Source organism: Eutrigla gurnardus (assembly GCF_963514095.1).
Source record: "Eutrigla gurnardus genome assembly, chromosome: 12".
Taxonomy (NCBI): Eukaryota; Metazoa; Chordata; class Actinopteri; order Perciformes; family Triglidae; genus Eutrigla; species Eutrigla gurnardus.
In genome coordinates this window covers 8989952-9002340 of record NC_139926.1, presented here as the reverse complement: position 1 = coordinate 9002340, position 12389 = coordinate 8989952, and the positions used below count along the sequence as shown (strand labels likewise).

Genomic DNA, 12389 nt, shown 5'->3' with positions numbered 1-12389 from the left:
AAGATCCCGGATACAAGCGGCCGAAATGAGCTTCCTCCGCAGGGTGGCGGGGCGCTCCCTTAGAGATAGGGTGAGGAGCTCCGTCACACGGGGGGAGCTCGGAGTAGAGCCGCTGCTCCTCCACATCGAGAGGAGCCAGTTGAGGTGGCTCGGGCATCTGTATCGGATGCCCCCTGGACGCCTCCCTCGGGAGGTGTTCCAGGCATGCCCCACCGGGAGGAGACCCCGAGGAAGACCCAGGACACGCTGGAGTGACTATGTCACCCAGCTGGCCTGGGAACGCCTTGGGGTCCTCCCGGAGGAGCTAGGGGAAGTGTCCGGGGAGAGGGAAGTCTGGGCGTCCCTGCTCAGGCAGCTGCCCCTGCGACCCGGTACCGGATAAGCGGAAGAAAATGGATGGATGGATGGATGATTTGATTGCATTAGTATTTTTTCTGTAGTACCAGATACTCCCTCTGGACGCCTTGGCAAAAAACGCCTCATTGACTTCCATTCAAACCACATTTTCTCACTTGCAGTATAAAACCATGCATTCTGGTATGTTAGCTTTTCATTATGAACAAAAGTAGTGATATTTGACAGTTTTACTGTATTTCACCATATTCAACAATTTTCCCATTGTCGGCCGATGCATAAAATTCTTGTATTTTTGTCACTTATATTATGGAGCCGTGTGACCACCAGGAGACCCCAAGAGTTGTGTTTTTTTTATCTGTGTGTGTGCGTGTGTGTGTGTGTTTGTGTGTGTGTGTGTGTGAGAGAGAGAGAGAGAGAGAGAGAGTGTGTGAGAGTGAGTGTGTGTGTGTGTGTGTGTGTGTGTGTGTGTGTGTGTGTGTGTGTGTGTAAAAACATGTCCTCCTGCCTTTGCTGTACTTAAACAACTGTTAGTGTGTTTATGCACATGGCTGCTTTCACAGCCAAAGATAAACATGCAACTTGGCTGAGAGGTCATTTCATTAGTGAGCAGAGAAGGAGAAAAACTTAGAGCAAAAATGAGGAGGCATTATAGTGCAGAAGAGGCTTTAGAAATGGTCATGCAACCTTTATCTGCCAGCGAGCTGCAGGACTCATCTGAAGAAGACACAAGCTTGGAGGGGGAGTCTTACAATGCTCACTGGAATCAAGAGTCCACAATGTGGCATCCTCTTTTCACCTTTCCTTCATTCCTGACATGCTCCAAAAGTGCAGAGGACACTGAGGACACTGAGGACACTGAGGACACTAACAGTGAGTGGACATTGAAGAACGGGTCTCTGTCTGGTCTCCATCTCATGCAGAGATGCTGTGCTACATTTAGGCACCCAGGATGATGCCAGGGCCCTCGAGATATGCCATATCAAGAATCCATGCTGTGACATCGAGCCATGACCTCGACCCCATCCAACCACTATGGGATGAGCACAGACTGAAGCCAGGTCTTATTGCCGAACAGTGTCCGACCTCACTAATGCTTTTGTAGCTGACTGGTAGTAAATCCCTGTAGCCAGATTTCTAAATCATTTAGAGAACCTCTAGAGAAGACTGGATAGCAGCAGATTAAAGCCCGTGGTTTTTGGAATGAAAACATTTTGGTGCCACCTTGAATCCAAGACATGTCCACATATTTTTGGTCAGTTCACATACACAGCACTTTTTTATTCTGTAGTATTAGGGCCACTGTAGGGAAAAAAATGGAGCCGAGAGAGGTGGGCAATATTCAAGGAAAAAAAGTTGCAGATTTGCTACTTTATTATGATGCAAACACCTGGCATCTATGCTAGCTAACTTCCCATGAATGGCACACTTATATACATAACAACGTGTGACAACGCCTTGTTAAGGTCCTTACAGTGATGGCTGTTGATGGTTATTGTTGGTTAATTTTATATGTCAAATTGTCATTTTATGGGAGTTTATTGATTGGGCAGTTGGGCTAAGCTGTAGCGGTAGCTTTCACTTGTTATCATAGCAATGGCAAACATCCAGTGTTACCGGAATCAAGCAACTTGTTTGTATTGGCTATATGTACACGTGAATATATACCAAAAGAAAATGGAGGTGAGAGAGGGGGGGGTCAAGATTATTTATTATATAAAAAAGTCGCAAATTTGTTACTTTAAGAACTAGCAAATTTGCGACTTTATGAAGTTATTTGGGTAAAAGTTTCCAAATATATGTCCAAATATATTATCTCACCCAATCCATATTTAACGCCTACATTTACCTGTGGATAATTTAGGTTGAAACATGAAGGACAATATGATTATGCTGCCACTTCATATGGACCATACAGTGGCCCTGAACGGCAACGACAAAAACACAACTACAAAAAGAAAAACACAACCACAAACACAACCACAAAAAGAAAAACACAACCACATTAACAAACTAATGTGAAACAATGAGCCTCGTCATTTCTCTGCGTGAGAAATACTCGGCGTGGCGTGTGAGCGTGTGAACAGGTTGAAATGCGTGCTTGAGAGCCCTGCGTAACCGTTCTGTCACAATGAGGACAATAGATTTTTTCTTAAAGTCCCAGTCGGCAACATTTGATCATATTCACTGAAACAGACACTATGCTCCAATAGAACAACATAAATCATCCGGTTTTCGAAAAAAACGCACCTCTACTGCACCGAGAGCTTGTTGTTTGTTTTGCAAAAATCCACCGCGCCCGTATCATCCTGTCCACTCAGTGCAGTTCACAGTTCCTCCCCCACCTCCTCCCTCACGCATGTTACAATATCACAGGCACACGCCTCAAGCTAGGCATCGCTAAATGACGTTAGCAGTTGCTATCTTTGAGTAACTTAGCCAGTCTACCTCTGTGTAGCGTTTACTCCATGCCGTTTATCGATGAGAAGACACGGGCGCGTTCACAGGAATCTGGTGCACGCACACTGACGAGCACTTGATGGGAGGGAGGAGGAGCTCGGTGGTAGAGCGGGAGGGGCGTGAGTGTTGTAAACAGAAATTTGACAGTCAACTCGATCTGCCAGACTTGCCAACTACGACTTTAATCTGATGCTAAATGATGGCTGTCTGAACCGTAAGCAACCCGTGTGGCGTAAAGCAGCCGTTCTCACCTGTTAAAAAGATGGACGAGCTCCGTCCAGTCAGCAATGATGTATCATCATAGCAAGTACATACCCTTTCCGGTAGAAGTTAATGTGGTTGTGTTTTTGTTTATGTTGTTGTGTTTTTGTTAATCTTGTGTTTTTGTTGTCCTTGGGTTTTTATTAGTCTCGTTCCCACATAGCAAAACTGATTCTGGCCCAGTTATGGGCCACACAACCCACTTGCACTTGGCCCACATACAGCAATGAATTACCGTCCTTTAGTGGCCCACATCTGGCATCCAAAACGTGGGCCATATAAGGCCCACAACTCAGCCAAACTGTACAACCAGAACTGGCCCTATTCTGGACCAAACAATTTTCAGACGTGGTTCCTGAAATCAACCTTAACTCAGCCACTTAATTTATGTGCTCTATTCGATACAGATTTAAAAAAAAAAGCTTAAACAAGTACGAGTACAAATGTTTATTTATTTTCAAATCCATCACACGCAGTACACATGCACATTTTTTAATATTGAGCCAGTGTTTCCCACAGGATTTTTGGAGACTATGGTGGGGGGGCTTGCGATTCTCTAGGGGGTATGGCGCGGGGACGCCTTGCCATGGCGATGGGGGAAAACAGAATGTTGATGAGCCAAACCAGCCGAGATGATTTCCCCTTATAATAAGCGCTGCTGTCCTCCTGTTTAGGCTTATCATCCTACCGCGGTCTTATCATTGCCTTGAACCAGGACTCTGCACATTTAAATACTGTCAGTGCATGAACCAGGACTCTGGTTGTGTTTTTGTTAATGTGGTTGTGTTTTTCTTTTTGTCGTTGTATTTTTGTTAATGTCCATGCCGTTTGCCCTTCAGGGCCACCATAGGACCCTCACCACCTCCGAAACTAGAACGTGACCCAGGCTTGGCGCCTAGGAGCCCTGCCGTTTTGCTCCACAGCTGACAGCCTGCTTCAGCAGCCAGGCATCTTAATAGCAATCAGAGGCGGAAATATGTTCCAAGGTTGTCACAAGGGATTTAATGAGTACCATCACTCTGGGCCCTTCATACGTTTGCATATTCTGACTTACTCTAGCAATTTCAAATGAAACAATTTCCTTTTCATATAAAAAACAATTGTCCCTTTGCCACTGGAGGCTTCATCACATTTTTTCCCGAATGTGCATACACACTCACACACGCATCATAAAAACATGTATCACACTCGGAGGAGCCCTCAGAAGAACAACATGGAGACATCAGGAAGCGTCTTTGTCACAGAAATGAATACAATCATGGCAGGCCTTTGAGTCAGACTAATGCCTCATTTTCACTGCAGGGTTCAGCTTGAATCGACTCAACTCACTTTTTCGTACCCGGACCTTTTCTATATTTTGTTTTCCACTGCGGATAGTGCCCCTTCAGTGTGTAGACGTAGCAACACTGCATGATACTTCCATGACATCATCTTCAATGCAACACTCACTGAATATTTTCAAGCAAACAGAGGAACATCTCATCAAAAATCTGTGTTGAGTGAATAAAAAAAAATCATGGTAGCTTGGTTATTATAATGTATTTATTTACAATTGTGCAGGATGTCCCATGCTGTGCAACTAACCAATCAATGGCCTGTACGGTTCTAGCTCCACATATAAGTATCAACTTGAACCTTCGACCAACATGGCAACACACAAAAAAAAACAGGTAACAGGTACTGTCCACAACTCTTGCTGATGGAAAACCAAAAAAGGAGCTGTAGTTGAGTAAAGAAGAGCTGTTTTGACCTGATGATGGCACTAGATGAAAGTGAGGGGATCACTTAAGTTATACCAATTCATCCTAAGGTGGATATGAATGTGAGCAAAACTAAAATGGCAATCCATTCGACAAGTTGTCAAGGTATTTCATGAAAATCCAAAAATGTCAAGCTACTGGCGATACTGAAGAAAAAGTCAGGGTATGAGCAAAGTTAGTAAGAATCACTCTCTGGGGTACATGAACGTCTGAACAAAACATTGTGCCAGTGCATCTGGATGTTGAGATATTTCATAGGTTAAGTTCGACCTGCTGTTGTTTCTAGATGAAACATTAGGGGGGCAATAAATCAACACACCAATACAAATCAATAATTCATCACCTGGAAACCATGGAGATCTGTACCACATTTCTTGGAAGTGTGTCCATTTGTATTCAAGATCTTTTCAAATCCATCATCCATCCTCACTGATGGCTCTGGAGGAAACGTCAGGACTTGGCCCAACGTTGAAGGTTTCATCTTTTTGGGAATATGCATGTCTGTACAAAATCTGATGGCAATCCATCCAATAGTTGAGATATTTCAGTCTGTACCAAGACCAAGGTGGACAAACCAACCAACTGACTGATATTGCCATAGAGCCATGCCATTAGCAAAGGCATCGCTAACTTCAATTTTTATTTCTGCAAAAGATGATCGAGTCAACAAATCCTAAAGCCAACCCCTGGACCTGCCATCTTATTGATAAACATGTCATTCATAAGCTTGGGTAAGTGTTCTGCTGCTCCTCCAAGCAGCAACAATCCTGCAGTCATAACAAGCCATTACAATTACTGGCCCAAAGTACTGCAACAAATCAATGGTGCTTTGCATATTAACAGTTTTTAATTTGACACATAAGAGCTCCCCCTTTCCTCCCACCCATTGTTCATTTCCCTGAAACGTGCACACACATGCCTGCCTTGACTTTTGTATTCTAGGGTGCAACTGAGGTCCTTCCTGAAACCAGCATCCTATACATTCTGTATACGCTTTGTTCAGGGCTTCATTTAAGCTGTTTTGTTTGCCTTGTAGGAAATATTCAACCCACTTTTCCATCAAATGTTAATATTCGAGCTGGATTGTGCATCATTTTATGTTAAAAAACAAAAAAACATTTGGCTGAACAGCATTCGTTTGTGATAAATGGACCATTAGCAGGTCAGTCCATGTCCAAGAGTAGTGTTGAATATTCTGGCTTCCATTCTTGATTTAAATATAGGTAACTGTTTATTGTTTTTTCTTAGATTTTAACCAGACCCCACAGCACATTAAGGTGAAGAGAATATTTTGAACCGATTAAACAACATTGTGAAAATATTCAAATTTGATAGGTTTGTGCTGGACTGGTATGGTTTGGTTTTACTTGAACTGTGAAATACACAACACACACACACACACACACACACGCACACACACACACACACACACACACACACACACACACACACACACACACACACACACACACACACACACACACACACACACACACACACACACAGATGATTGAGTGAGTGCCTCACCTCCTCCCCAGCGTAAACAGCGTGCCAGGTCGTTCCCTGTGCCCAGAGGGAGGATGGCGACCGGAGGGTGTCTGGCAAAGTTGGCCTTATCTGCAAAGATAAAGACAAACAGATCAATCTTATATTTGGTGAGTCCTTGCAACAACCGTTTCTTGGGCCTTATTTTTGAGAGAACATGGCAACGTTGCTACGACAAAGCCTGATGTGGCAAGAAATGCAAATGCATTGTATGTGTATGTATGTAGCCAAGCCATGTGACATGTGTCAAGGATATCTGCAACGGACAGTTATAACATTTTTTTTACCTTTAGTTTTTTGTATATAAAAAAAAAGTTTGGCTTCAAATAACCTTTCAGCATTTTGTAAGTTAAGAGCTCGGAGAGAAAACTAGGCTCTCTTTTTGGCTCTGGTTGCAGGCTCTAGTTCGTAAAGGGAGAATCAGACAATCACAGGTAATTTCAGAGAGAGGGCATTCCTATTGGCTCTTGTACAAATTCAGATGCTCATGCAAGTCCCTTTGGTGAAAGCCTGTTATTGCTATTCCAGCATTGGTAACAACTGCCTACACTGCAGAGTAACCTAAAAAAGGAAAATGAACTTATCATGAAGAAAGTCTGACAAAACCTGTGATAAAATTTCAGAGAGAAAACATTGCTCATAGCTTGCCTGCTGATAACGGCTGCTGCTAGCTCATGGCGACAGTTAGCAAAAGGCTAAACTATTAGCAACGCTGTCTCTCCATGTTTGAAACGCTTCGGTGATATTGAATTATAGCTAGCTAGAGTCTTGAATCATAGTGTTTCATCTCAAATAGTTTTGCAGGCCCATAGTTTGTAAAGAATATGGTAATTCTCATAGAATCATATCATATAAGGAAGAGGCGGTGGAGGGACCCACATATATAAAATTGTGTTCCTTATTAAACCGGGCTAATAATAATATGTAGTGCAGCCTATCGCCATGTATAACAGTACATTGTAATGATGTATGTGATAATCCATAATTTCGGGGACCCCCAGCAGTAACTCTGCGGACCCCCTAGGGGTCCCGGACCCCCTGTTGAAGATCTCTGATAAGCGGATCGGGATGATGTTTGAAATGAATGAATTATCTGGTGCGAGGACCTTGGGACAGATTCTGACGGGGGGGTTGTTGGTTTGTGTTATTGTTTATTACCGGATTTACTATATGCTGAAAGGTTATTATGGAATTTTTGCCCAATAATGGCAGGATAAACTGACTATCCCAGCTGTTACAATGTTTTCATAACCAATAGAAACCATGGTCCAACTATGAAAAAAAGATCCTGGCTGTAACTAATAGGCATGACTGTTTTGTTATTGGAAGGGGTCTACCTATACAGTCGAGGATCCAGCCCACGGTGCCGTCACCTCCACAAGCAAGCACCCGGAAATCAGGGACATCATGGAAAAAGTTGAGCCTAAGAAGACAGAAGAGATCCAGTAGATTTAAACAAGACATTGCAGCGACAACACAAGTTGTTCTGAAAATGTATTCTTCAGCCTTTCTCCTACACAAGGCTCCTCAATCTCAATGTCAGCCTGTATTATAGGCGATAAATCCGTTGATTGGATTTCAGATCGGTTGAGACAGGGATTTTCTAAGCTCTGAATGATTTAATGAACTGAGCTGAATGGCTGATGGGCAGAGAGACACAGAAGGAGAGAGAGACAGAGAGAGAGAGAGAGAGAGTTTAATCAATGTGTGGCTTCTCCAGCTGTGCTCTTTTCCCTAGAAACCACAGTCGCAGAGTGTGTGCCCTTCAAAGGGACCTTTTAATGTGCGTTGGGACAAAGGTGTCGACAGTAGCTTTCATCTCTCTCCATCATCAGACAGCTGCATCCAGGGTACAGACCCCTTTTCACACCGACCACCTGGCCCCGCACACCGACAGCACATAGACCCTCCAAACCGTGACTCCATCTTAAAATGAATACAATGCGGTGTTGCACAGAAAATACTAACATTACAGGTAGGGGTTTTTCAGGTGATGTGTTGAGTTTTAAAGACCACTGTGCTAGGCTTTGGCGTCTGAGAAGCCATCATACTGACTGATCTAATATCCAACTGAACTTCCTGGATAAGATATACCTCACTGGTGACTAGAACAACTATATTTCCAGTCTCTTTCGTTGAAGTCTAAACAGTCTAAACATATATTCCCCCAGGGGTCCGTTCAAAGTAGGCACTGGATTATTTCTGGATCGAGTCAGATGAAGCCGATGCCATGAGGCAAACAGCCCTCTCTAATGGACATGCAGAGAAATGCACCTGCTGGGGACATTTCCCCAACACAGAGCAGTGTATCGCACCCAACCGAAAAACACCTCCATGTCAGCATAACATTTTAATTAAGCTACCTCATCCTGACTTTTTGTGGCTATACTTCATGCATGACAGTTTAGAAGAAACATGTGCATCGGCAAAGAGCCAAAGGGAGGATTAACATTAATGAAAGGTGCTGAAAAAAGTGTTTGTAATGACTGAAAATACATTGAGAAATTACATTCCCTAAACAAATTAAATCGGAGTAAACTGCCTCTCACTTCAAAGCCTGCTGATCCCGTTGCTAGGGAGCCCATGGTAACAGTTGTGGAGAGTTAACCCTCTATATCAACAGACCTTCATTTAGCCCTGTGTGTTTTGCTGTTTGCATGTTTTAATAAATATTCACTTGTGTATACTGTAGAGCAGGGCTAACCAACGTGGTTTTATATATATTATATAGTAATTCATCCCCATGACAGATGTGTGATTGCTGCATATGAGAAATGCATATTTGATAACTGCATCAGAATTAGGTATTTATATAGCAATCAGTGGTGCAACTCCATAAATAAATAAAAACAATGTATTACGTAGTAAATGTAGTATATACAATTTAGAATATCCCTTATTTCATTATGCATTATTTAAAGGTAAACTGAGCTAATGTTTTATTTGGGAAGGTTATATGGGAAAAAGTAGCACTTCATATTTCTCTCTCCCCTTCCAGTAGCTCTCAGTCTCAAAAAGGTTTCTTGCCCCTGATGTTGGAGCCAACTACCAAGAATGGATCACATGCACCTGAAAAATGGAGCTGAGCACAATGAAGGATTAATAATTACTGTAAGTCCCAAACACAGTCAAATGTTCTTTTCTACATTACTGTGGAAGGCAAGAGAACTGAAAACATCATGAATAGGATGAAAAATGTACTAAAGAGGCGTGAGCAATACTACACTAGTTTGACCTAAAAGCCTAGTAGTGATACGTGATGACATTTTGGGGATACCCATTTAATGGCCATTGACCAAAAGGTCGTTTATTTCTTTTAATAAAAACTCTATTTAGTTCAGGATATTTTATCGCTGATCTTTAATACAGTTAATTAGAACTTTCCAAAAGACTCTTACCACAAAATATTTTCCAGTGCCCAATGCCACATAGGAGCAAAAACAGCATTTGTGACTGACGCCATATATATGTCTCACAATGGGCTCTCGAGGGCAACAGCTCCACTACTGTAGTTGTGAGTGAGACGGAGAGAGAGACATGAACAGGGAGGAAACCGATTCACACCAACGGAAATGAAGGAGGAGACGAAGCGGGTGCTTCACTTTCAAGGTGAAGCATTTACAGCCCTTGGGCTTGCGTAGGGCATTTTTCTGCCCTGAATGGCTGAATGGAAAAAAAGGTGCAACAGCATTCATTTCAAGTACAAGCTGTGCTCAGCTCTGACATAAGCGTGTGTGTGTACGTGTGTGTGTGTGTGTGTGTGTGTGTGTGTGTGTGTGTGTGTGTGTGTGTGTGTGTCTGTGTGTCAAGAGGTCAAATGCATAGCAAGGCAACAATGCAGTGTTCCCATTCCCCTTCACTGACCTCCACAGGTTAGTTTGACATGAAGGAAAGAGTCTAAACAACAACTAACTGTATGTTAATACTCACAACATGCTTTTCTTTCTCAACTCCTGATGCAGCCTCACATCACAGTATGATCAATCACTAGCACACCTGCATTTCAATCTTTTATCAAATCCTAGATTTCTTTGTGTCTGGCTTTGTATCATATGTGTCAATCCTTTATCCTCTAAAAGTTTTTCGGATTTTGTCTCAACCCACACTCTGTCAGCACTGTTGCAGTTGTTTGTGCTGTTTTCGCTGTTTGCACTGTTAGCAGCTAGTCCCTGGCTCAGCTATGTTGAGAGCCGTGTCGAGGCAATAGATAAGCTCTGAATTACGTATTGAGCACATTGAAAGATATAATTTATAGAGAGATTTGGACCATATACCATGTTCTGAAATATACAAAAGAATGCCATTTGTATTGCCAACTTGACAACCGAGAAGGCCTACATTAGAAACAGTGTCAGGTGACAGAAATGGTTGTTCTATCCATTAACCGAAATAAAAATAGCAACAAAGCAGACTTACCCTACCATTGGTCCACCTTGCTCCAAACTGTACACCTGCCTGGGGTTTAGTAGATACCTGAACTTCCTCAGTACCCTGGAAGAAGAGAGAAAAACAGCAAAGAGATAAACAGTTAGAATACCGTGAGCATCTATGGATTGCATGCTAATAATATTAATTATAAAAGTTGAATGCTCCAAGTAAGGAAAGAGTTTTAATCAGTGTGTTCAAAGAATGAAATGGTAAGTACAGCAGCCCCTCAAGGCCAATAAGAGCAATCTTGGTTTACTGCATGTCAAAATGTGCTGGATGGGTATAATAAAATCATGGTTGCAATCTGTGTCAGACAATGTCATTTAAAGCACGCCAGATGGTGCCATAAATATGATGTTGAGATAGAGACACAAAATGCAAGCAAAGACATGCTATTATCTCCCATCATCCATCTTTGCTGTCCCCATGAAGCAACTTTTTTCAAATGTCCAAAAAACCATTGCATTTATCTCATGTTTCTCAACTTTTGCATCAGACAGCCAAAAATGTCATGATGTTTAGGATCCTTTAAACTCTTGATGGATCCATCTTTATTAACTCATGATGTGCCACTAAATGGTGGTTCAACTGATCTGCATGAGACTCGTTAGCTTCCTGAGAATATGAAATTTTACGGAATGGTGCAGCCATAAAAATCATGGCAGCTTGAGCTGGAATGTTTATCTCAGAGTTAACATCATATAGCTTTAGCTATTTAAAGCTTTACAATTATTATTATGTTATGGGCTTATCATATGATAACAATGATTACGTTATCTACTTACTGTACGATATGTGGACACAACCTCGATCATTTTAACGTTATCGACTTATTGCGCGATATGTGGACACAACCACTTTTCGTACAATATATGGACACAATCTCGATCATTTTAACATTATCGACTTATCATACGAGATATGGACATGATGATCATTTTTACATTATTGACCTGTCGTACGATATATGGACATGACCTTGATAATTTTTACGTTAGCGACTCGCCATACGATATATGCACATAACCTCATCATTTTTGCCGACATCAGTATTTCCCATTGTGTTTGTCTACTTAAGAATGTCACCAACATTTTAAATAATGTGTTCTGCAGAAATAATCATGCAGAGAAATAATCATTTCAGAGATCAGGAAGAGGAAGCATAATATAAAAGAGATGAAGTGGAGGGTTTTAGTTTGCATGCTGTTCTCTCCTCCATCTACTCCATCTCTCCGCTTTCACAAACTGCCAGTGTATTAGAGAGTCAACGCAGCACTTTCCTGTAACCTTGTGAGGGTTACATAAAATGCCTATTGAAGACTGCACAATCATCCTGCACGTCTCATGCAGGAAAATTTACTGGCTGCTAATATGCTTCCACTTTCCAGCAGAAGCCTAGGCAGAGTATTTCATTAGACTACTTGAATATATTTAAATTGACAAGTGAAGATGCCTCAGCCTTTGCATTAGAAACCTACACGATACAAAAGGTACACAAGGGACTGACATGTTTACTGTATATTAGTCAGTGCATAAAACCGACATACAAATAATGTAAAATCTGTTCAACGTATAATGTGC

The 12389-nt window shown here is 42.0% G+C and overlaps 1 protein-coding gene across 4 annotated transcripts in view; it reads right to left on the bottom strand.

Annotated features, from left to right (window-relative positions):
• dgkg (diacylglycerol kinase, gamma) overlaps nt 1-12389 on the bottom strand; it is a 91005-nt gene that overhangs the window by 48124 nt on the left and 30492 nt on the right. For all 4 annotated transcript variants that reach the window (XM_084022078.1, XM_084022080.1, XM_084022079.1 and 1 more), the window contains 3 exons: nt 10797-10871; nt 7718-7803; nt 6363-6452 (listed from right to left, as the gene is read on the bottom strand). In XM_084022078.1, the coding sequence (XP_083878204.1) occupies nt 6363-6452; nt 7718-7803; nt 10797-10871 (251 nt within the window). The remainder of the gene's footprint in view (nt 1-6362; nt 6453-7717; nt 7804-10796; nt 10872-12389) is intronic.